The 24862-nt window shown below is 59.3% G+C and overlaps 1 protein-coding gene across 1 annotated transcript; it reads right to left on the reverse strand.

Annotated features, from left to right (window-relative positions):
* Positions 1-1381: 1381 nt before the first annotated feature.
* map3k10 (mitogen-activated protein kinase kinase kinase 10) lies at positions 1382-21750 on the reverse strand. Its single transcript, XM_069187818.1, has 11 exons — positions 18950-21750; positions 11026-11206; positions 10592-10740; positions 8887-9062; positions 8555-8798; positions 8304-8429; positions 7061-7199; positions 6603-6715; positions 6240-6481; positions 4857-5322; positions 1382-4566 (listed from the first exon to the last, which is right to left on the reverse strand). The coding sequence occupies exons 1-11, from the start codon at positions 19626-19628 to the stop codon at positions 4196-4198; spliced, it is 2886 nt and encodes a 961-aa protein (XP_069043919.1). The 5' UTR covers positions 19629-21750; the 3' UTR covers positions 1382-4195.
* Positions 21751-24862: the final 3112 nt, after the last annotated feature.

Below are 24862 nucleotides of genomic sequence, written 5' to 3' on the forward strand. Positions count from 1 at the left end.
CCCCTCACCTTTTACTGTTTTCCCACTGTGATTTACCGCCGATATCCCCCGCGGTCCCCCGCCCTTGTGCTGCCGCAGATCCCGAAGGAAAGGCCCGGCGCTGATCCTCATCATCAAGACAGTCTGCTCCAGAGAGACCCAGTTTCCTTAGTAATGGGGATTATCTGAGTATACGATTTATTCCATGCTTTATTACACTGACTGTGCTTTAACCGCGCTAAAGATCTTGGAAAACGATATTTAGCATTTGACTAATTTGGCTTAGGGGTCATTTTATTTTAGTAGACTTTGTCCCGCCACCTAGTGGCTAAAGCGAGTAACTACACGTGTTTCGTAATGAAGCGCAGCGCGCTGGGACGGGCGCGGGCAGGGTCTCCCTGGAGCAGACTCGCGCCTGTCTTTAGCGGCGGCCCTGGGACGCTCTGGGGTCCACGCCGGACAGGGCTGCGCCTGTGTCTGTCCCAGGGCACGGGGGCTCCTGGGGTTAATGCAAAAGCGAGCTCCCCGCCAGCTCCCCCGGCCTGCCCGTGCTCTCGGCGAGACACACAGTGATGTCTGGGAGTCTGGTCTCCCACTGGCAGCTGATCACTGGAAAAAAGTGCGATTCGTTCCACCCGGCACAAGACCATTAACCCCTCCCCGGCTCCGGGTCCGAGACTCTTTCCACCCTGGGGGTCATGAGGAAGACGAGTGTGGCTCATCTGGCTCTTTATTCAAGCGACGTTGTGCCTCTGAAGCGTCTCTCGCTCCCCCTCTGCGGGAATACTGTAACAGTGTCGGTCTGTTTCCTGGGAATCGGGAACTACCTCAGCTAAGCAACCGGAACAGTGCAGGAGAACAGAAAACCGTGTGGTGCACCGGGAAGACCTCGTTTAGAATATTGTGGACCGCATGTATGAAAATTGATGTAGCTGCCCTGAGAAAAAGGACCAGCTGCGTTCTGGGACTAAAGGGAATGGGCTCATGTTCACCACCGGGCTATACGACCCGAACCTGTTTTCTGAGCAGAGAGGATTACGAGGTGACCAGATTCAAGAAATCAATTTCCTTAAAGGCACTGACAAAGTCAGCCCAGTGGGCTTCTTCAGAATAAGCAATGGAACACAAACAAGTGAGCCTTTACGCAAAGAGTTGTAGGAGCAGGGGACAGGCTACCTGGCCATGTTGTTGAAGCCTTCACCTCGGCATCTTTAAAGATAAACCCAGGCGAGACCCTGGGATCAATTAACTAATTACTAACTACCAAGCAGGCCTGATGGGCCAAACGCCTCCTCAGGTCTGTGACCTGTCTTGTGTTCTGGTGGCTCAGACGGCTTTTTCTAGGCGGGAGCTGCCCAGCTCCACCGAGGGATCGCGAGGAAAGAGACCAGGCGAGCCAACCTCTGGGTGTCTGTTTATTCGTACGCTTACTCCTCTGTACAGCTGGGCGTTAATTGGTTTCGCCATTTCCCAGACAATATCATTTAAAATAACAAGTCATCCTTTAAAATCAGCTTCTCCGTCAAACGGGTTCTTCTTCAGCGACGTATCTACAGATATGTACAGAGACCCCTGTGGGGGAGCAGAGGGGCGCGGGGGGGGGGAGATAATAAATAAGCGGGGTGGGGAGGACGTCTGGGGGAGGGGGAGGGAGGGGGGAGGGGTCTCTTCTTCCAGACCCTGTCAGTGTTCCAGTGTTGTGTCCGGAGCCCAGCCAGGCAATCTGAGCGGGAGGCGCTGGTTCCGGGCGGAGTGAGCCACGCTGAGTGAGCTGTGCCCACTCCTTAGTGTCGCCCCCGGGCACTCTGGGACGGCTCTGCAGCAATGCGCCACTGCCCACGGTGCGCCCTGCGGGGGGTGAAGAGGAGGCTGGCATGCGAGCGCTGCCTGCCGTTTCTGGGTCTTCCCGTTTGCCCGTTCTGTCCGACGGTAGTGGTGGTGGTGGTGGTGGTGGTGCGGGGGGGGGATTGTCACAGCCTGGTGCATTCTGGGAACAGTGCTGGGCAGCCAGGGTGGGCTCCGTGTTGAAAACAGCGGAGGAGCTGGTGCTCGCCGCAGGGAGCTGGAGCTGAGGCGAGACCGGGCAGCCCAAGCCTCCGGCCTCTCCCTCCCCTTGGGCATCTGCCACAGCTCTGGTTCAGAAGTCTCGGCGCTGGGGGCACAATCCTGATCCCTAAAGACAGCGAGAGGAGACGGCAAGCCAGAACACTTCCTCCCTGGGCAGGAAGGGAAGAGGGGAGCCGATGGGTCAGAGGTCACGTGGGTCCAGGAGCCCTGCACCCTTGCCCATCCTCCACCCAGGCCGCGAGGTCCGGGGGGCTCGTGACTCCCGGCTCGGAACGTGCCTCACAGCGGCAGTCCCTGTGGCTCGGCCGGGGCGCAGAGCCCAGATCCCGCGACAGGGCGCGCGCTTCCGTCAGCAGGGAGAGCAAGGGCCGGGCGGGATGCGGAGTGAGATTTCCGGGAGTCAACGGAATGGGAACAGATTACACGCCGGGCCTGTGAGCGATCCCCCCAGCGCCCGACGGAAATCCGCTTCGCTCGGACAACACACAGAGAAACACACTCACATATACACACACTCACACACAGACACGTGCATACTTGTTCCCTGCCATGCGTTCACCCCTCTCTCTCACAGCCCTGTACCTTACAAACGGAATTTCACGGCCCTGTCTGTGGGCTCTTGTGCTCACTATGTATCACATCTTATCGCATACACACACACACACTGCAATACACATCTTTTTTCTTCTGCTTCTGCTCCTGTCGTACAGGAGAACATCGTGTGGCAGTCAGGTTCTCTCCAGTCCGGAGCTGAGGTGCTCACGAGTTGATCATCGCGGCCAGTGTGTTGTAGAGAGATGGATGGACAGACTGTGACCTCTAACCCCGTCCCGGGCTTGCGCACTGGCTCTGCCCCCGGGCTGTCAGTGTGACCCAGGCGCTGGCCCGCACGGCCGCTGACAGGCTGCAGGGATGGGCGCTGTGGCCCAGGAGCCCAGGGTTGGATGTGGAGAGGTAGTGGGTCTTCTGGACCATTTTTCAGGAATAGAGGTTGTCCAATTGCCCATGGGAGCCAGTTTTGTTTCGGGAGGAGACAGAGAAAATCTGGGCAAAGCGGAGAGTGAGTTGGCTTGGTGGGTTTAAGTCAGGTGAGCTGAATCCCTATGGCAAAAGGTTAGAATGGGAGGGGGGCAAGGCGTGGCTGTCCTGACAGAGAGGGGCGGGGCGAGGCGTGGCTGTCCTGACAGAGAGGGGCGGGGCATGGCTGTCCTGTCACAGAGGGGGGGCGAGGCGTGGCTGTCCTGTCACAGAGAGGGGTGGGGCGGGGCGTGGCTGTCCTGACAGAGAGGGGCGGGGCGAGGCGGGGCTGTCCTGACAGAGTGGGGCGTGGCGAGGCGTGGCTGTCCTGACAGAGAGGGGCGAGGCATGGCTGTCCTGTCACAGAGGGGGGGCGAGGCGTGGCTGTCCTGTCACAGAGAGGGGTGGGGCGGGGCGTGGCTGTCCTGACAGAGAGGGGCGGGGCGAGGCGGGGCTGTCCTGTCACAGAGGGGGGCGGGGCGGGGCGTGGCTGTCCTGTCACAGAGTGGGGCGTGGCGAGGCGTGGCTGTCCTGACAGAGAGGGGCGTGGCGAGGCGTGGCTGTCCTGTCACACAGAGGGGCGGGGCGAGGCATGGCTGTCCTGTCACAGAGAGGGGTGGGGCGGGGCGTGGCTGTCCTGACAGAGAGGGGCGGGGCGAGGCGTGGCTGTCCTGACAGAGAGGGGCGAGGCATGGCTGTCCTGTCACAGAGAGGGGTGGGGCGGGGCGTGGCTGTCCTGACAGAGAGGGGCGAGGCATGGCTGTCCTGACAGAGAGGGGCGAGGCATGGCTGTCCTGACAGAGAGGGGCGGGGTGAGGCGTGGCTGTCCTGTCACAGAGAGGGGCGGGGCGGGGCGGGGCGGGGCTGTCCTGACACAGAGGGGCGGGGCGAGGCGTGGCTGTCCTGTCACAGAGAGGGGCGGGGAGGGGGAGCAGGATTCCAGAACTAAAGTGTCTGTGGTGAGCAGTCGAGGTGTTAATGCCCATCCTGTGGGAGCTGCCGGACAAGCAGTCTACGCGCGCGGGGCTCACAGGAGCACAGACCTGCAGTGCCGGGTGGGGCTGGAATGTGCAGACGTGCTCACAGCTGCCTGGTGTGGTTCCCTGAGGGGGAGGACGGGGTGGTGGGGCGGCTACGAAAAGTGGTGCTCGCAAAGCGAGGCGTGCTGCCCGCAGAGGGGCACCGTGCTGTCCTGGCTCTGCCCCTCCATGTCCATGTCCAGCAGCGTCTGCTGGGCGGCGGTGCCGCCCTCCCCCGAGCCCAGGGGGCTGTCGCAGCTGCTGCCGGGCGAGGAGCTGTGCGTGCGCCCCAGCGCCACCAGCTTCCAGGGGTCTATACGGGGCCGGGCGACCGTGGGCCTCGGCCGGGGGGCGAACTCCAGGGTTTTGGGCCGCTCCAAAGCGCCGCCATCCCGGTCAGCTGGTGGGGGCTTACGCCGCGGGACCGCCGGGAAGACCGAGGAGGGGTCCGGTAGCCGGGGGAACTCCAGTGGGTCCCGGCAACCTGCAGGAGAGACAGGGCGGGGAGTCAGTGGCGGAGAGACCTTGGAGTACAGCCCTGCTTATCTCATTGTTTAGGTTTCAGCTGAAGACCTTGGAAAAGCATTAAAGCTGTCCTGTTAAGCCAATTAGCTTCTGAAAGCCCATTAAGAGCTTGTGTGGACTCTGGGGGGAGTGGAGCACCCCTGCAGGCAGGGGCCTCTTTACTGCTGCGCCAACAGGCTGCAGGCTGCCCGCCACCCTCAATCTGACTCTGCGCTGTGGCTGGGCGGAGGGCTCGGGTCTGAGGGGTACCTGCGTCGGCGGTGGGCAACGGGGAGCTGCCGTCGGACGGGGTGCGGCGGTGCCCGGCGGTCTGCGCCCGGGGGCGGATGGCGCCGTCGGAAGGCGTGCGCCGGTGCCCGCGGGACACGGCCATGGCGGCCGACACGTGGGTGGGCGTGAGTGACTGGTTGGGGTCCCTCTTGAAGCTCTCGGCCCGCAGGTCCAGCAGGGGGTTGACGGCGGGGGGGGCGGCCGCGGGGGGGTCGTCGGGGTCGGAGGGCAGCAGGGATTTGGTGGAGTTGCAGTCGGAGAGGGAGGACAGGGAGAGCAGGGTGACGGAGGGCGAGGGGTCCAGGGAGGGCAGCACCGAGTCCGCGCGGCCCTGGGACAGCGTGCGGCTGGGCGGGCTGGTGCTGCGCCGGAACCGCCCCGCGCGCTGGAACAGGCCCTCCTTCTTCCTGCGCTCCTCCGGGGCCTCCTGCTCGTCCTGGGCCGCCTGCGGGAGAGACGGCACCGTCACCGGCTGTCCAGCAGGGCTCCGGGGACACCTGCGGACACACCGGCCTCCCTGGGGCCACGCCCGCGGGCCTGTTGGCGTTAGATCGCGTGGCACTCCTGCAAGCCTAGACCGAGCTGCTCTCTCGGATAACTACAGAACAAGGCTGGCTTGTCTTCACAGCCACGTCCCGCCTGGAGCGCCGATGGTGCATCTGTCAGAGTCGAGCCCCGCGTCTCGTTTCGCTTTCTGTAACCCGATCCTGACCCGGTGTCTCTTCGCGCTTTGTCTGCACCACGTGGTGCACGAGAGAGGATTATCTCTGCCTACAATCTCCACGTAGGCTGCTCCACAGACGGAACTGCAGCGAATAACATTTTAACGATTTGGTACGAGACGCCCTCGTCTAAAACGCGGAGTCTCGGTGCTGTCAGCCTCTCTGAAGCAGGAACAGGTGAAGGTTTGTTCCACGCTGAAAGGAAGAGAAAAGAGACGCAACGTTCCGGCTGTGGAGGCGTTCAGGTGTGCAGAAACGTGCAGTGGAATAAACCTGCACCTGTTCTTTTGCAGCCGAAATGTGCTGACGTGGCTCAATACACAAACCCAGAGCCAGACACGGCTGATAAAGCATTAATCACAGTTTGAAGCGAAGCGTGTTACTGGTCAATAAACACTGAAGGTTTCAAGCCCCACTCATGCAGCAGAACCCCCCCAGAGCCCACGGCTGTGGCAGCAGATCACTCCAGCAGCTTCACTGTTGCAGGTTTTCTGGGAGGAAATGGCGCAGGGGGTCGATATGTTTGCCCCTGACAGGGCAGCAGCAGCGGAAGGTCCGTTCTTCGTGCCTTCCCAGGATGCCCTGCCCTGCACCTCTGAGAGTGCAAGCGAGGGGCCTGCGGTAATCCCGCGCGCTGTACCTGCTGGCGGCCGAGCTGCAGCAGGTCCTGGCCAAGGCCGATGGAGGCCAGCAGTGACGCGCAGCCCAGCAGCAGCAGGTCGCTCCTCTTGCGCTGGGCGCAGCGGCGGGCCGAGTCCGTGGGCGTCCCGCAGCCGGCGCTGCAGGGCGGAGCCCCGCTGTCGTCCAGCGCCCCGTTGCTGCCAGCTTCTCCGGGGGGCAGGGAGAGACGGGACAGTGGGCTCTGGGGCTCACAGTGCTCCTCTGGACAGCAGCAGGCGGAGACAGGGACAGAGACAGAGACAGGCCCGGGTCAGGGGGACAGGCTGAGACAGGCGACACTCCGCTCCGATTCTCTTCCACCCCTCCTCCCCCAGTGTCTTACCCATCTCGTTCAGACTGGCGAACCCCCCGGTCATGGGCATGTGCTTGGGAGACTTCCCCAGATTAGGGGCGCTGGAGGACCACTGCTTACACCCCTCGCCCAGGGACTTCAACCTGAATACGCAGACAAGCAGGAGACATGGGCACAGGTCTGTTAGACTACATACAGAACTGCAACATGCGATTCAATTATTAACATGCACATTGACATGACCACCCCAGAGACGCTGCCTTTATTTCCCCTGTGTTTTGTTCTCCAATACCTGCAAATACAGGGTCTCTGTGGGACTTTATTCACCTTGCCCTGCAAAGGTAAATGCACGAGACTACAGCTGTACTAGAGAAGGATGTTTGTGCATGCTCTGTTTTGGGCTTGGTGTTTTCCCCGGCTCTCCAGGGCAGACTGTTTGCTCGTGCGATGTGTGCATGGCTCCCTGTGAGCCCCCGATGGCTCGGTACCTGTCCTCGCCTCCCAGCCTCTCTCGCTGGTGCGTGGAGCTCGGCCCCCAGGTCCGGCCCTTCTTCTTGTTGGCAGCCAGCTCCTCCTTCTTGCAGACTGCGCTCCGGCCCCACGTCTTGCTCCCGTCGCTGGGAGTCACTGGGGAAGGACAGAGCACAGACCCTTGAATCCTGCGGTGTGGGAGTGGGCATCATCACACCGACTAACGAGCAGGAGAGCGCTGGGAGTGAGCAGGCCGTTTCCTGTGAGTGTCTGTGCGTACGTGTGCGAGAGGAGTCTGCTCTGTGTGTCTGTGAGTGTGTGTGCGAGAGGAGTCTGCTCTGTGTGTCTGTGAGTGTGTGTGCGCGAGCAGTCTGCTCTGTGTGTCTGTGAGTGTGTGTGCGAGAGGAGTCTGCTCTGTGTGTCTGTGAGTCTGTGAGTGTGTGTGCGCGAGCAGTCTCCTCTGTGTGTCTGTGTGAGTGTGTGTGCGCGAGCAGTCTGCTTTGTGTGTCTGTCTGAGCGTGTGTGTGAGAGCAGTCCGCTCTGTGTGAGCATGTGTGCCTGAGCCGTCTGCTCTGTGTGTGTGTGTGTGTGTGTGTGTGAGCGGTCTGCTCTGTGTGTGTGTGTGTGTGTGTGTGTGTGTGTGTGTGTGTGTGTGTGTGCGTGAGCGGTCTGCTCTGTGTGTGAGTGTGTGTGCGTGGTGTGTGTGCGTGAGCAGGTCACACTGTGTCTGTGTGTGAGTGTGTAATCTAGTGGTAAGTGTCCGTATGCTTTTGTATCCCCTGCCTGTGGGCAGTGGGATGAAGAGCTCAGTCACCACCCCGGGCATGAGCTCTTCACCCCACTGCCCTCAGGCAAGAGATACGAGAGCATACGAACACTGACCACCAGATTCCTCAATAGCTCCTACCCACAAGCAGCGCGATTGGCGAACACATCTGGCCATGCCCCTCGGACCACACCTACACCCTCTACCTCATTACGATTTCGTATTTATTGCACATCTGCAGTCATTGTTGACACGTCTGAATTGTTTACATTCAAACTGTCTACTTGTACCTTATCTACTGTTTGTTTGTATATTGTCTTGCTGCACTCTCTGCACTTTGTGTTTTTACACTCGTTTGAACAATCGAGAGACTTTCTGTAAGAATTCCATTGCACCAGTACACGGACCACTCTGCGTGTGTGTGCGTGTCCACTCTGCGTGTGTGTGTGTGTCCACTCTGCGTGTGTGGCTCTAGGTGTGGCGGTGTCACTCACAGCGGATGGCTCGGAGACGGGGGATGACGACGGGGCTGCCAGGAGGGGTGGTGCCGTCTGACCCCCCCTGTCCCTTCCTTTTGTCCACGCTGGGCGAGGCCTGCACCGTGATCTTGTGTTCAAACCCTGCGGAGAGACAGACAGGGCAGGGAGGGGCGGCGGTCAAGCCAGGGCGCGCTCCTGCGCGGGGTTCGGCGTCGCCCCCCGGTGGACGGCTCCGGCACTGCGTCGGGGCGCCCGGCGGGCCCTACCTGAGGGCAGGCTGATGCGGTTGCCGTCCTTGCCCAGCCTGAGCCGGCTCTTCTTGAAGTGGCCCTTGCGCTTCTTCACCTTGGGCTTCTCCTGGTACATCTGGTGGATGATGATGTTGAGCTCGCGCTCCACGATGTCGATCTCGCGCTCGGCCAGCTCCTGCTCCCGGCGGCGCAGCAGCTCCTCCTGCTCGCGCTGCTCCTCCGCCGCCCGGGCCAGCTCCTCCTCCCACGAGCGCAGCTCCTGCGGGGGGGGGTGGCACAGAGAGCGCTCAGGCCGGGCCCGCGCGCCCGCGGAGGGGGGGGCGGGGCGGCCGGCGCTCGGCTCGCACCTTCTCCTTGGTCCGCAGCTCGTCGAACATCTGCTGGATCTCCAGCTTCCAGTCCTCCTGCAGCGAGTGGAAGGACTCCAGGGGCATCTGGAACATGGCCGACTGCTCGATGGCCTGCAGCTGCGCCAGGATGGTGCCGAACGGGGGCCGGCTGTGCGGACTGGGGTTCCAGCACTCTGGAAGGCAGGCGGGGGAAGGAGACGGTCACCGGGCACGCGGGTATGGGGCCCCGCGGCTCTCGATAGCGCCCTCTGGCTGCACAGTCACATACACGCGGGCCAGGCCCCAGGGTCGCAGAGCACCTCACTGGAGCTGAGGACGGGCAGGCCAGAGAATTAAGCCCAGGTTTTAGGAATGTGGGATGTGTAGCGCAAGGCCAAGGGGAAGTGTTTGTGTCTGAAGTAGTTCAGGTGGGGAGCTGCGTCAGCATGCGTAGGCTGCAAAGGAACAAGTAAAGGTTTATTCCATGCTGAAAAGAGAAGAAAAGAAACACAACGGCCGTGGAGCCTTCTTCACATGAGAAAGAGAGGAAAGTCAGCAGCTAATAAAGCTTTTTTATTAGCTGCTTTATATTGCTTTATTAGGTGCTGTGTTTTCTTTTCTTCTCTTTTCAGCATGATGTTTGTGCCTACTCTGTTTGGTGCTTTGTGTTGTTGTGCAGGCCTAATCCCTGTGTTCCTGCTACGCCTTCTGAAATAATGAGTGGGGCGGCTTTTTATCACGCTGACCGCTGACCAAGAACAGACACTTCCAGCACGTGGCAAAGTGTCATGAAGAGATCTCTGCTACTTGGTATGAAGCCGAAGGGTGTTTCTCACACTGCCATGGAGACCTTAGTAAACAGAAGCTCTTGGCGGGTCTGTGTGTGACAGCAGGGCGATAGGATACAGGTAAATACAACACATTGTCAACAGCTGGGAGTTTACTCAAAGGGAAGCTCCCAGAGCGGACAGGGAAAGAATGCAGTCGGACCGGCCCGAGTCCTGCCTGTCTTCTCTGCAGGACCCGCAGCTGAATGGCCTGAGTGAGTCAGGACCCATCCGCTGTGCAGAGGCTCTCTGAAAACAGGAAGAGGGCAACCGCTGCTTTCTGTGTGTGTGTGTCCATAAGGTGTGTGTGTCCATAAGGTGTGTGCAGCATGGCGTGACTGTGTGTGTTGACGTTTGTCTGTTATAGTTCCCTTGGGTGTGAAGTGTTCATCGGCTGACCTGTGGAACTGACTGCCTAGGGGTCCTTGCTCACTGTGGTGGATTACTATGCTAAGTGTTGGGAAGTTGATAATCACCAAGGACAGAGCTTATATCCACCTAATTGATGTAAGTTTTAGTAGTGTTCGTACTCAGAAGATGTTATTAAGAATCACTGATAAAGGTGTCTAGTTTAATACAGCATTTAATGTGTGGGAACTATTGATGCAGTCTCCACTCTATTGTGTGCACAGGGCACAGGTACCTGAGCCACTCCTGCTTGCCCTTCGAGGACAAGTTCACAGTAGCCAGACGCACCTGTGCCATGTGTATCTGGGTAGGGAGAGCAACCCACACAGACCTGGGGAGAACTTGCAAACTCCACACAGAGAGGCAGATGCACTAACTGCCATGGTCTGCATAAGAGAGAGGCTTTGCTTCACTTCTGCTTGTCTGTGCAACTGAGCGAGCATCAGTACCAGTACTCCTGGATCGCACGGGCCCCGCCCCAGTCCTACCTTCCAGCAGCTTGGCGAAGGGCTCGGGGCAGGTGGACGGGATGGGCAGGGTCAGTTTGTTCATGGCCACTCCGTACGCCACAGCCAGCGCGTCGATCTCGCGGTACGGTACCTCCCCAGTCAACAGCTCCCACAGCAGCACCCCAAAACTGCGGCAGCACAGAACACAGGCACTGAACACCCTGAAAACGCCTCCACCCTGGGCAACCCCGACTCTGAGCCCTACTCCTCCCCTGGGGGTGACCTGTTTTAAGCCTGACCCCGCTGGCCAGTCTCAAGTCTTCACCACCCACCCTCTGCTGAGTTCGCTGCTCCGTTTCTGAAAGAGATGGACCTTGGAGCTGTAGGGGATGCTGTGTCCCTTCGCCGAGCGGTTTTCTAACGGGGGACGGGTATCTGTGGAAGCTGGTCGGACGGCGGCCCGAGTCTCTCACCTCCACACGTCGCTGCTCTTGGAGAAGAGAGACAGCTTGATGACCTCGGGGGCCATCCAGGCGTAGGTGCCCGCTGCGCTCATCTTGGTGGTCTTGTGCCACTCCCGCGCCAGCCCGAAGTCCGTGATCTTCAGGGTCTTGCAGGACAGGTCGTCGTGCTCCACCCGCTCGAGAATCAAGACTGCAGGAGAGGGGGGGGGGGGGGAGGGGGCATCCGTTAGCCGAGCCACAGGCAGGCGCACACCCCCTGGCGATCAGGACAGCAGACCGCTCCGTCGGCGGGGACGACGGCACCATCGTTGCCAGCCGGGAGGCGGTGGGAAGATCACCCCTGCCCCCTTGCGGAGGGCGACTGCTGCGGGGAGACAGGTGCACCACCAGCACTCTCAGGAAGGGCCGGTTTAAACATTTGACCGGCGTGGCAGACCTGCACCGTGCCAGCTGTGGGCAGCGGGCAGCGTCCGAGTCAGCGGCACTGCGTGGCCTGCCGCAGAGCTATAAGCCAACCTGCTGACCCGGCGGGCCCATTCTTTAAGAGAGACCGGGTTCAAACTTTAAAAATCTTTCAGCTCCCCGTTCTAAACCGCGTGCGTGCGAGCGGCCCCTACCCCCGCCTGCTGTCTCTTTCTCGCTCCCCCGATCGTGCCGTTTCTTCCATCCTAAAGAAACGTCATCGTCCTGCTAGACGTGCGCGGTGCCCTTGCCCACGGGGATGAGCCGTGAAGCTCAGCGCTTTTGTTTCCAGCTGCTTTGCGTTCAGTTGACTGAAACGTGCAGCACCAACGGCTCAGCTAAAGTGACTCTGGATGACGCAGTAGGCGGTAGGGGGATACGAATCCAAAAAGCTGCCTTTACAAAGTAAAATAAAACAGGGGAACTCAAGAAGAGTTCTAATTGCAAAGAAAACATGCAGGAGTAGAAATCTGAGACTTGCTGAAATCATTTGGGATTGATCAATATCTGCAGTGATGTGGCTCATCAGCAGTTGTGGTTCTTCAAGTATTGACATGGCAACCAAGACTACAGTCTACAACTGTCTGCAGGAAGACAGAACATACACTGAGCTCACAGCATGGCGTGTGCGTGTGCGTGTGCGCTCTGCCCAAACAGTTCACAGTCAATTCCCTCTGACACGTAGGAGGCGGAAGGACAGATGAGTCCTGCGGGCCTCTGGCCTTCGTCGCTCGGACGAAGCAGCGCACAGGGGAAAGTGCAGGTTTCCCAACAGGTCAGAGGTCAGGCCGAAGCGGATGCGGCCCCGGGCCCGACCTGCAGGTGGAGCCGGAGCCAGACAGGCGTCTAGGAGCTGGAGTAGAGCCAGCCGGCCTGTTTGGACTGTAAACAGGCCCGGTGTTTGGGGAGGGCATGTGCCTGCTTTGCTTATCGTACAGTTTATGCAAAAGCAGGTCAGAGCGGCCTTTGTTTGTGCAGCGGGAGATTTCACCTCAACCGCTGCTTTCATCTGTCTGCACGCCCCTCCTTTCGCTCTGGAAGAGGCACCGCAGGAGGGCCGAACCCCTCTGGCCAGTCCGCGGTGCCCTGTCCCGGCTGCCCCGCGCGGGGCTGGGAGGAGAGCAGGCCGCCCGCGCAGACAGAATGAGCCATTGTTCCGTCTGCGGCTCCCTGTCACCGTGAGGGACAGCTGTCTCGGCCCTCCCTGCGGCCCCCCGGGCTGTCAAGAGCGGAGGACGTTGTTGCCAAAACGCCCCGATGGCATCCGTGTGTCCTGGTTGGCAGGGGCATCGCAGGCCCAGCGCCGGGGGGGGGGGGTCAGTACTTTTTTTGGGGGTGTACACAGGATGATTTTGGTATAATATTTCACTTTTGCCTCTTTCGCTGTAAGCGTCCCACCCTGTTTTTTTTATATCAATTCAGGATCTGAAACAGGAGGACTCTAGATCTGAGCTGGAGGAGCGATTATTATCTGTAAACAACAGGCCCCCCCCCACCCACGCCCCACAGCTTCAGGCCCGGGAAGTTGTCCTCCCCCGTTTGTCGTTCACAGTGCTGCCACCGTCTGCTTCCAGGACTTGAATAAAGGACGGGAGCCGCACAGAGCCAGAACGAAACAGGAGCTTAAGGAGTCATCCGAGACGCAGGTGGGCGCCCAGCCGCGGTACAGCGAGTGTGTGAGCATGTGTGCTGGGGCTACTGCCCTGAAACCACCCCCTACATTAATTAGCAATTAGCAGGATCAGTTAACAATTAATTAATTGAATGGCGAATGCACTAAAAGGGCCTCTGAGTGGAACAGTGCAGGTGTAGGAGTTGGCGGTGGTCGATGTACTGTAGATTTGTCTAGTGGCCTGTATAGCCACATGAGCTAGTGGAGTCTGTTTTTCTATGAGCTGATTTCTCACGCTGGCGAACCGAGCTCAGGTCTGTCGCCCTTCCTGCGTTCATCGAGTTTGAGAGGCAGGCGTTTTCCAGGATCTGTGGATCTGTGCAGCACAGAACGGCCCGACTTCAGCAAGCTCTTAAATTAACAATGGTAAGATTTAGAACTTAACGACCGAGCATAACCCTGATCGTGATGGAGAACACGGATAGCAAGTACTGGCACGGGAGAACGCCAGCGAACCCCAGGCTGCATTGTAAGTACTGATAGTGGACCAGTAGGTGACGTTTGTCTCTCTGGCCCACAATCTCCAAACCAATGCCACTGCGCTTTTTGAGGTGTCATCATTCAGGTGAGGTGTTAAAACAAGTACCTGCGTACTCTAAGAACCCCAGGGCACTTGGGGGTGTTAGCCCCGTTGTCCTGTATAAATTCCACTTTGGCCTCCCTGAAGTTCTCCCGCAGGTCTCCCCTGATCTGTGTGCAGAGTGGCTGCAAGAACTTCATCAAAGTGCCGCTCAGCTCTGCTCTCAGGATGCTTTTCTACACCAGGGAACTAAATGGACTGAAATCTTCCAGACGTCGTACAGGGATATTTCAAACCTGGTGCCCGTAGGCTGATCTTCTCTGGCCAGGAGACAGAAGGTGGGACTTCTGTGCAAGGGAGGGCCCTGTTTGAGTTAAGTCCGGGCTGCACCTCAAGACAGCTGCAGGAAACTCAGCAGCAAGAACAGGCACCTCCAGAAGCAGGCGGCAGCGAGGCGCCGTGCCCAGTGCGTCTCGCCCCTTGTGCGACTGCGCTTCGCCTCCACAATTGTTTGTTTGCCTCGGCTGGCTGTGCGTGGAGCCAGGGACACCCAGTGCAAGGTCTGCAGGCCTGCCTGCGTGCGTCAGCGGCCAGCCCAGACAGCAGTCTCCCCTGACAGAGGTCGTTGTTCGCCCGGGCCCACTATAAAGGAGGCATTGTCCCCGAGGCCCTGGGCCGGCGCTGCTGCCCTGCGGGGCCCATCAGGCTCGGGTCACGTGGCGCCGGGGTACGGACACTGCTCTGCCTGGACGCTGCCTGGCACACGGCACATGGCACCTCCATCCGTGTGCGTTACCCCCACATCCCATGTGGCTTCGGCGACCTCCTGCAGCGCAGGCCGCCCTTGTGAAGGCTGTGCAAGCCCAAGTCGAGACGATCTTCAGTCAGGTGTGTCGTCACATGGACACGACAGCAGGTGGCTGCGCGTTTTACTGACATCTCCGGGGAGCAACACAAAGCCTTAGACTACTCCAGACGGGAGCGTCGGTGCAATCAAAAATCCTTCGGAACTGTGACCCACACAGCATATCGCAAAAGCTGCACAGGATACACAAGTACTGTTGCATAAACTTTTTCTGTCGGCTTGTCATTTGACCTTTATGTGACCTCCAGCACCAGGGTCAGTGAGTTGAGAGAAGGCGGCGGGAATTAAGTCCCGTCATGGAACTAAGTGGAATGGAGCTCCTGAACGTGTCTGCTTTGGCCGTTAGGGAGGCCCCCGCCCTCAGTACTTTTCATCCCAGTTAAATACAGCGCAGCGAAGGGCACCTCCACTGGACAACATGTCAATGTTTAAAAAACAACCATTATTTATATTTTCTAGGCTCTAGCAATAAAAAGGCAAAAGGTTCATATAGTTGAAAGAATCAAACTGAACAGGAGGCACCACTGTACACAAAGGGTTGTGGGAGAGTGGGACAAACTACCCAGCCGTTTTGCTGAAGCCTATACCCTGCCTTCTTTTGAGAAATGGCTGGAAGAGATCCTGGCATGAATTAATTACTTACTACCCCTCCTGGTCTCATCTGCCTCGTGCTCTTAGCCCTGCCTAACCCTGCTGCGTGCTGCTGCTCCTCCTGACTTGTTCTTCTTGTACCAGTGCAGTTTTCTCGTGAGGGAAGGGACTGGCTGCTGTTGACTGGCAGGCACCTGCTGCAGCGACGTGCTGGGCCTCGCTGCGCGTGGGAATCGGGCTGATTTATTAAAGCTCGCTGACCCCACGGATGTCTCAGGCTGCTCTCTGGGAGAACTGCACCGCTGCTTGTGAAACCTGGGCTCAAGAGTATTAGGGAGCAACAAGCAAGGTTCTCCCTTGCTGTAATCTCTGACTGACTCTTTACTTCCACAGGACCCGCTGCCTGGACCAGCATTGTGAGGGCGCCGCACAGATCCACAACTAAGGTCCACCTCCCTGTAATTGCGTCCACCTCCCTGTATCTGCGTCCACTTCTCTGTATCTGCGTCCACTTCCCTGTATCTGTCTCCACCTCCCTGTATCTGTCTCCACTTCTCTGCATCTGCATCCACCTCATTCTATCTGTCTCCACTTCTCTGCATCTGCGTCCTCCTCCCTGTCTCTGTCTCCACTTCCCTGTCTCTGCATCTACCTCCCTCTGTCTCTGCATCTACCTCCCTCTGTCTCTGCATCCATCTCCCTCTGTCTCTGCATCCACCTCCCTCTGTCTCTGCATCCACCTCCCTCTGTCTCTGCATCCACCTCCCTGTAACTGCGTCCACCTCCCTGTATCTGTATCCTCCTCCCTGTATCTGCATCCACCTCCCTCTGTCTCCACTTCCCTGTAACTGCGTCCACCTCCCTGTATCTGTATCCTCCTCCCTGTATCTGCATCCACCTCCCTCTGTCTCCACTTCCCTGTAACTGCGTCCACCTCCCTGTATCTGTATCCTCCTCCCTGTATCTGCGTACACTTCCCTGTATCTGCATCCACCTCCCTCTGTCTCCACTTCCCTGTATCTGCGTCCACCTCCCTATATCTGCGTCCATGACACTCCTTTCTCCTGCCAGCCTGCGGAGAGGCTGCTCCTTTAGCAGCTCAACGCTGAGCTCACAGTGCTGCTGAAACCCAATCCCAGCATGCCCTTCACTCGCCCTGGGCCGCAGCCACGCCACACCCCCCCGCTCCACTTGGGGAACTGCAACTGGGGAGGGACGGGTCTTTCCGGGAACTGAGTGTGGGGGGGCTGTCATTTGAAACAGTAAGAAGAGTGACATCTTATTGTTGCCTTTCTGAGAAGGTGGAACTTGGCTGCGGTTGAAAAGGACACCTGAAACCAATCCACCTGGACAATGAGCCTGTGTGTAACGTTAGACTCCGGAGACTAGCGCTCGTTTGTCGGTGTGCTTGCTCTGGGGGGCAGCTGCGCTGCAGGCAGCCTGACAGGCGGGGGGATCTGGGAAGCCCTCTCTCTTCCTGCTCCTTTGACTTGCCAGCATCCCGCCATTTAAGATGTAGAAGACCAGCAGTTTTGTGTGTTTACCTCTGTCCTGAGTACCCGCCTTAACCACGTGTTGGCAGATTCAATCAAGATAATCTGACAAGAGGCAAAACATGCCTGCGCAACCTCCGAGCTCCGCGGCCGATGAAGAGAGCCAAACTGCCTTGTGTCACTGCTCACAAGGAAAAAGGGCTGTCTGTGCCCCCGCCTCGCACAGATTAGTGAGTAAGAAAGATGCTGACAGAACAAAGAATTTGAAGGAGTAATTGAGGATCTGCAGTGAAAAATGCAAACAGACTTTGAGCTGCATAGGGGTACACAGAGCAACAAGCCTGTCAGGCCAGGCAAGGTGACATTAGCCTCCGATGTAGCTATCAGTTTGATTCAGTATAGAGGCTCCAGCGCGTGTTCTGGGGAGGTGATGGGAAGCCCGAGCCCCCGAAGAGATCCCCTGGATTGGGATCTGGGACCCCTGAGCCATCAGTCACTGTGCTGTCTGCTTGCCTGCGGCTGTGTGTGAACTCCAGCACTGGCAGCAGACACGCACGTCAGCGTACGACACATGAGCTTCTGTCAGCGCCGCGGTCCAGAGCGACGACCTGCACCCCGGCCCGGGAGAACACCGCTGAGCACACCGGCCTTCCCGTTCCAGACGGGGGAGGGGATCACGGAGAGAGCACCGAGCCGGATCGCGCCTCATCTCGGGCCAGGGGCGGGACGGGGGTGACTGGTCTCGGTCACGCTGGGGGGACTGGGGGGCGCCTCAGTCTGCAAGGGAAGGTAAGAGCGCCTTGCGGACAGCGAGTGACGGGGGAGCTGGACCGGCGGGCAGCAGGGACCCCCGAGAGTCATGGCCATGATTCCTGGGGGAAAGGACACCCAGTTCAGAGTGGCGAGCCGCCTTCCTCGAGGATACAAATCCTCAAGACATGATTACAGGGTGCATCCAGAACCCCGATACTCAGTAACACCCAGCTGCACAGGGGGGTGTCCGCAGATTGCTCTAGTCCCTCTCCGATAGGGTGCGCTATACTACTGCCCCTGTGCTGCCTGTCCCTGTCCCTGGGCCTTTCCTGGACGCTGCTTGTGGCTCCAGGATAGTTTCCCTGGACACCCCTGAGAGGCAGTGAGACAGGAAGACAGGTGCAGCTACACCTGTCTACAGTCTGCAGGAAGGACGCTGAGGCTGGTTTTACTCGTGCAGAGAAAAGTCTCCTCTGCCCTCTGGGAAAATTCAGCACAGCGGGAGACTGAATGAAGCCGTCAGCATCTTTACTGAGGTCCTGCTTTAAGAAAGATCCACACAGCAGCCTCTGCACGCTTCAGTGAAGGCTCAGATCCCGACCAAAAACCACCCTGTAGCTCCCTGAAACAACACAGTAACCGGTGTCGGGAATATCAGTTACCCACACACCCTGGCAATGACATCCGCTCTGACTGGCCAGGGATCCGAACCCCAGCTGTCCTTTCTCCCCAGCATCCACCCCACAGCTGGGACTGGCCGAACTGGCTGAGATCTAGGAGGTGAGAAATCTTCAGAAGGTCCTGCCCTGCAGCACAAGGAGTCGCCATCGAGGGAACGCACCAGATAACAAAGTCCAATCTCTGACCACCTCAGCTCTCCTTGATCCAAGAGCAGGGATCACCTACAAGCCTCCCCTAGCGCCCCCCCAACTCAGGAGCCTGCTCGCCACGTCACCAGCACCCCTCTGAGCGCCAGCCCTTACCCAGCCCCCCCCAGCAGTGCCCCTGCAGTTTCTCCCCCCCTCCCCGCCACCTTACCAGGGCGAGGAATTTCTGCAGAGGCTGCAGCTTGTTTGTCTAATTAAGTGGCTGCGATTTCATTCAGAAAAGCCCAGATGTGACTGAAGGCTTCAGATGAGATTTCCCCCCCCCCCTCCCATTTTCTCATTTCTGCCCCTGTGCTGCCTGTCCCTGTCCCTGGGCCTTTCCTGGACGCTGCTTGTGGCTCCAGGATAGTTTCCCTGGACACCCCTGAGAGGCAGTGAGACAAGAAGAGCTGCTGGCAGACTTCCACGCGTTCCCACTCTTTAAAGGTGGGTGGGGGGGTGCCACCCTCCCCACGGGAAAGATCCGCAAAGACTGCACAGAAAACCCCACAGTCCTGGGGCACACCCCAAAACCCACCCACCCCCAGCCTCGCTCCTCGGCAGCGTTTGGCCCCAGCTAGTAACGAAGATCGCCCGCTCTCCCGACTCGGCACTCAACAGACTGTGGGCAATTGGGCCCAGAGTGCTCCCTCACCCCCCCCACCACCCGGGTCAGACCCCGGCTCGGGCCCGGGCCCGCGGGGTACTCACTGTTGCTGGACTTGAGGTCCCGGTGGATGATGGGCACGATGGCCTGGTCGTGCAGGTAGTTCATGCCGGTGGCGATCTGCACGGCCCAGTTCACCAGCACGCGGGGCGCCACCTTCCGGCCGGCCAGCGCGCGGTTCAGGGCGCCCCCGCGGGCGTACTCCATCACCAGGCACAGGTTGGGCTCCTTGGGGCACACCCCCTTCAGCGCGATGATGTTGGGGTGCCGCAGCATCCAGAAGAGCCGCGCCTCCTGCCGCACGCTCTCCGCGGTCACGCTGATGTCCTCGTCGGGGTCCTGGCGGGCCGCCTTGACCGCCACCTCCTCGCCGCGCCACAGGCCCTTGTACACCTTGCCGAAGCCGCCGGCGCCGATGACTTCCTCCAGCTGCAGCTCGGAGAAGTCCACCTCCAGCGGCCGGGCGCGCTCCTGCCCCAGGCTGCCCTGCAGCTGGCTGTAGTGGGGGCCGCAGGTGACGTAGTTGCTGGGGAAGACCCCCACCTTGTCCTGGATCTGGCCGGTCCACCAGCCCTCGTCGCCCGAGACCGTGGAGTCCTTGGAGAGCACCTCCAGCACGTCGCCGCGCCGCAGGGTCAGCTCCTCCTCCGCCGCCGCCTCGTAGTCGAACACGGCGGTCCACAGGGCCCGGCCGCCGTTCGCCGCGGGGCCGCCGCCGCTCATGGCGCCGAGGCGGGGGGCATCTGCGCCGCGCGGGCCGCCTGTGTGGGGTCGGGTCGCTCCGCTCTGGGCTGCGCTGGGGAGGGGGGCGCGGGCGCTCAGGTCGGGTCCATCGCTCGGGCGCGGTGCCGCGGGGCCGGGGGGGGGTCGGGCCGCGCTCAGCCTTTCTTCCGCAGGGGGGCCATGTGGCGCGGCCAGCAGGACAGCCCTGGCACTGCCGGGAAGGAGCGGGACCAACTCCGGGCTACAGGACCGGACCGGAAGCGGTTCTGTCTTCGAAGTGCCAGCGGTGTCCCCGTGTCCCAGTTACCGGGGGGGTTGGGGGGGCGATCCAGTCCCTCTCGGGAAAGCCTGGTCTTCCGGGCCCGACTCAGGCTTGGCACGGGCACGGAGCGCCTGCTTCCTCTCCTCAGGATCCTGTTCGGCGCGTGTGAACGTGCGAGTATACAGGGGGCTAGCAGTTCGGAACGGCCGGAGCAGCACCGGTTCCGGTTCCGGAATGTAAACGCGCTGCTGATGCAGGAGCCTCTTCCTGTGTCCCGGACACCCAGGCGATCACCTGCGGCAGCATCTCGCGGGGCGCGGGCCCCGGCCCGCCTGGCAGACCGGCTCGGATCGCCCTGCTTGCCGTGGCGCTACACGCACTCAGAGCCACCCGTCCGGTTTAGGGGTGGTATTTACGGAGAAACCTCGCGCTGCGACTGGCTTTCCTTCATGCTACAGTGCCAGAGGGCATGAACGTGTTTTTCCGTGCGGCTTGTGTGCGTGTGCGCATACACGGAGACAGACAGCCCTCAGCCGGCAGTCCGGTCGGCACCGGCCGCACACGGAGAGGTGAGCACTCCGGCACAGAAACACCGCCTTACGGCATTCAGCTTTCCCTCCACCCCGTGTTTGTCGCCTTTTAAACCAAAACCTTACTATCATCGGCATCAACAGTCATTTATAGAATATTTCGTCCCCCACAAGAAGCGAGCATACACGGTTTTCCCCCGCGACGGCGATCAGATCACGCCGGGTAACATCCAGTGGGCTCCGCCGAGCCCCTCGTCCGCATCCACTGCCGCCCGCTTGTCCCAGCCCGGCGCTGACTGCAGCCAAACCCGGAGTCCGTCTTGTTTGCTGATGCCTTGGAAAAATTAGGAAATAGCCCAATATCCTCTTTTCACTGGCTTGTTTATCCCTTATTATAATAACCGCTCCGAGAGAAGCCGGTCCACCATCTCTCGCAAAAGGTGACTCTGATTATACACCGGGAGCCTCAGTCGCTTCTGGGGTTCTCAGTCGGCTTGGTCCCCGCATCTCAGATGGTCGATATCGACAAGAAGGTGAATGAAATCCTCTTAGCGTCCCTCGGTGCACGGGCGTGCGTCTCTGCTGTCCCCTCTCTCTCGGAAGAGATTTATTCCCGTCTCGCCCGGCTTGCGGACAATGCAAAGCGGTTCTTCCCCCGTGCCCCGCTGCCGTGTGAAACGCACGGCTGTCGGTTTGTCCAGCGGCTCACGGCTGTGGCGATGTCCCCCATTCAGCTGTCAGCTGCTCCGGCTGACATTGTACACGGGGGGGGGGTGGAGAGGCGCGGGGAGTTCTGGGAAGTGTAGTCAACAAACCGCAGTACGGCCACTCGGTAACTCTGCCCGGATACAGCACTCGCATTCGGAGAAAAAAAATGATAAGTATGATGAGTAATGGGGAAAAGAACACGGTGCTTGTTTGTTTTCCTTCAGTGACGGTGCTGAAGGCGCGCCCTGTTTGTTTCCCCGGGGTGAAGGCGTCCTCTTCCCCGGCGGTGCTATCCGATGGGAAGACCGAGCGCGTCTCTGCAGGTGGAGAGACACCTGTGCCGCCCCCTCCCCGCCGCTCACTTCCTGCTGCGGCTTCCGGGTGTCGCCTCTAGCGGGGATTCGTGTCCAAGGTCCACCTTCAAAACAACCCCCCCCGGGGCCATCGCCCTGCAACGGTGCGGGTCAGCTCCGCGCTCTGCTTTGCCTTTGGTCTTTTTTGTTCCGATGAGGTCACAATGTGTACTGCTCGCCCCGAGCAAGACCTGTCAGCTTCACTCTGTTTCATTCAGCCGCCCTGCACTCCGACCTGTACCGGGGGGGGGGGCGGGGGGGGTTGGGTGTCCTCCTGTCTCCTCCTTTCCCGGTTTCCAAGGGGATGCTGTCTCCGGTTGGTGGAGCCTCACCGGTTTCTAAGGCAGCACTGTCTCCGGATTGGCTGATCGCGCCTCCCGGAGAGCTCGCCTATTGGTGAGTAGTGTTGATTGACAGGAGACCGGAGGGCAGGTGATAGTGGGGGGGGGGGGGCTCAGTCTTCAGGGCGGGGAGGAAATTCTGTCGCGTGCGCGCGCACACTCGCGAGAGGCGGCGTGTACCCGCGCGGAAACGTGTCGATTTTACCAGAACGGTGATTCTCATTTCGGGACACCCTAAGTTATAGATAACTCGGATACCTGAAACGTATGGCAATCATCTAAAAAAAATCACGAGAAGAAGGCTCTACAGCCGAAACGTTGTGTTTCTTTTCTTCGGTTTTCAGCATGGGATAAACCTCTATTTGATACTTTGCAACTAGATTTTATGTTTTATTTATTATGCCCTGCAAGCATAATAATAATAATAATAATAATAATAATAATAATAATAATAATAATAATACAAATCTTCTATTTAGCGCCTTTAAAGGTGGCTTCTCAAAGCGCTTATATATAAATATTAATCTGACAGAGAGCAGGGTGGTCAGGGCTGTGAAAGCAGCTCCTGTCCTGCTCAGTGTTCGGGGTGTATCTGTCGGGGGGCAGACAGAGCACTTCCGGGTGTGCAGAGAGCCAGAGAGCCCCACGGAGCCCGCAGGCGCTGCGACAGGGCGAGGACGGTGATGGCTAGTCATGGCCAGCCTGTAGCCCGGCCTCATCACAGCTCGGAAGCTCAGCACGGCCGGGCCGGGCCCGGTCCGCTCTGGGACGGGGGGCCTCCACCTCGAGGGAAGACAGCTGGCGGCTGTCAGTAGTGTGGGGGCACCAGTGGGGGGCGCTCTTTCCCCGGCGTGGACATTCCACACCGGGAAGGTGACAAAGGGTGCCGCGCTTCGCAGGGTCCTGGGGTCAGCGGCCATGTCAGCCTGTGAGACTGAGGGCGTTCCACCTGTCCTCCCTCGGGTACCCTCTTAATTCACCTGGTCCCCCCCCGACCTGCTGTGCAGTGGGGCTGCAGCCCAGTGGGGGAGAATGGGGGTCCCCTGTGTTGGAAGCACTCTGGGCTCCTGTGGGATACAGGATACGGATAGCTACCCAGGACAGCGGCTCTGGCAGCTAATTAACCTGAAAAAGGGAGCTGGGCAGCGTGCAGCCTGTCTGTATCCAAGAGCTTCCCGCTCGCACCCTGGACACACTGCCTCTTCATTGGCCTGTGCGCCCCGGGGCCTGGTCCAATGGTCTGAGGGACTGCCTTTGTCCGGGTGCTTGTCAAGCCTCTTCAGGACTGAAGGTATCGAGTTCCTGTGATCTTACTTGTAAAGGGGAGAGGAAAGGCGTTGTGAGACACAAACTAAATCAAAGTGCGTGTTCTGAGAGGCTACACACATCTGTCTGCCGTATACAGAAGACTTTCTGCTGTATCTGAAGCGGCACAGGACGGCGCAGGGAAGGGACGCGGTTCGGGGTTTCTGTGCAGAGCGGGGTCGGGAACACAGGTGCCAGCCGCTGAAGAGGGGCTGGTCAGCGGGACGAATCCCGTCCGGGACTCCGCAGCGGCAGTCTTCCAGGTGCACAACCCTGGAGGCTCCGTGGTGCAACCTGAGCTCGTCTGATTCACCATGCCGGCGTGCCGCTGGTTTCTGGCCACGTTCGCTCGCGCCGCGGCTGTGCTGATTGAATGGGACGTAATGCTACAGCAGCGAAACTGCTTGCACAGCGCACCGGCCCGGCGGGTCCAAACGGAGCCCTGCCTTTTTAAAATGAGCGGATTCGACAGCTGTCACCCCGATGCATTTGAAGCCGCTAGCCTGGCCTTGTGCCCCTGCCAGCGGCGGCCGCACAGTGCTGCTGTCTGTACCGCGGTAAACGTCTGAGCCAGGACTCTGTGCACCGAGAGGCAACAACAGAGCGACGGCTGACATCATTCCCAGCGAGTGAGGGTGGGGGACCGGGTTAGTAGCCTGTGTTTCCCACTGTCCAAGTCACACCCTGACCTGAGCCAGACTCCCACCCAGCCTGCTTGACAAGGAGCTGTTCCTCCAGATCTCTTCTCATGTGTAACTCTAGGACTGTGGGCATGTGCTCTCCCATGCCAGAGCTGTAGCTAAGAGGCATTAGCTATAAGAGGCAAGGAAACTTAAAAACCAGAGTTTGGCCATTCAGACCATTTAGTTTGTTTAGTTGCTAGTTGGTACTTGATCTGAGGATGAAAGCTGTTTCTTGCGAGCAGTCAGTGGATTGGCTGTGTTAATCTTGTTCCAGATTCTTGTTCAGTTCTGTTGAGTGTGTTAAATGCTCTGCTCACCCAGTTCCTGCGATTTTCATGCAACACTGAGCTCGTGTTTCTTACTAGTTGTTTTCATGTGTCCTCATGTACGTGTCAGCACAGGTGTGACTTCCGATACCTGCCAGTAGGACTCATTCTTGAAACGAATCCCAGCTATGGCAGGCTGGCGGGGCAAGCAGGACCTGTGCGCGCAGTGTGGGCTGGCATCAGGTAGTGTGATTGCTGTGGCCAGCCCAGCTGTGTAACGGGCAGCTGCAGAGGGAGGTCATGCTTCGCTGGACTATAGTGTTCCTCCTGGGACAGTCCTGTTGTCCGCAGTTCCTCACTGCTTCAGACACTGGGACAGGCTCTACAGGGGCCCTGCCAGAGGCTCCCACAGCCCCCAGGTTTCAAGCTCCCCAGAATTTCTGTACAGGAGAAAGGAGTGAAGAAGAAGGTGCAGCTGGGTTTTGGGGGGAGCTGGGTCACTGGAGGGCTGCGGCTGGGGTTGGGATGGGGAGGGGGCAGTGAGCAGTGAGCCCCTGCAGCCCATCTGCCATGGAGGAGGGGGTGTCAGGGTGTCGGAGGCAGGCTATTGTCTGTGGGTTGCCAAGCAGGTGCCCGGCTTGCGCGCAAGGCGCCAAGGACAGCTGGCGGGGGGTGCTCTCTCTTTCTCTCTCTCTCTCCTGCGGCGGACAGGTGTGGAGAGAGGCACTGCACAGAGGGAGGTGGGCCGAGCTGCTGGGAGAACACAAAGACACAGCACAGCACGGG

Source organism: Lepisosteus oculatus, chromosome 3 (genome assembly GCF_040954835.1).
Source record: "Lepisosteus oculatus isolate fLepOcu1 chromosome 3, fLepOcu1.hap2, whole genome shotgun sequence".
NCBI lineage: Eukaryota > Metazoa > Chordata > Actinopteri > Semionotiformes > Lepisosteidae > Lepisosteus > Lepisosteus oculatus.

Excerpts from the sequence above, each read along its gene's own strand:
- map3k10 (XM_069187818.1), bottom strand. The coding sequence starts at position 19,628 with ATGAGCGGCGGCGGCCCCGCGGCGAACGGCGGCCGGGCCCTGTGGACC. Across the intron at positions 11,207-18,949 it reads GGACCTCAAGTCCAGCAACA|TCTTGATTCTCGAGCGGGTG; the intron begins GTGAGTACCCCG and ends CCTCTCCTGCAG. Across the intron at positions 6,482-6,602 it reads CGCCAGTCTGAACGAGATGG|AGGAGCACTGTGAGCCCCAG; the intron begins GTAAGACACTGG and ends GCTGCTGTCCAG.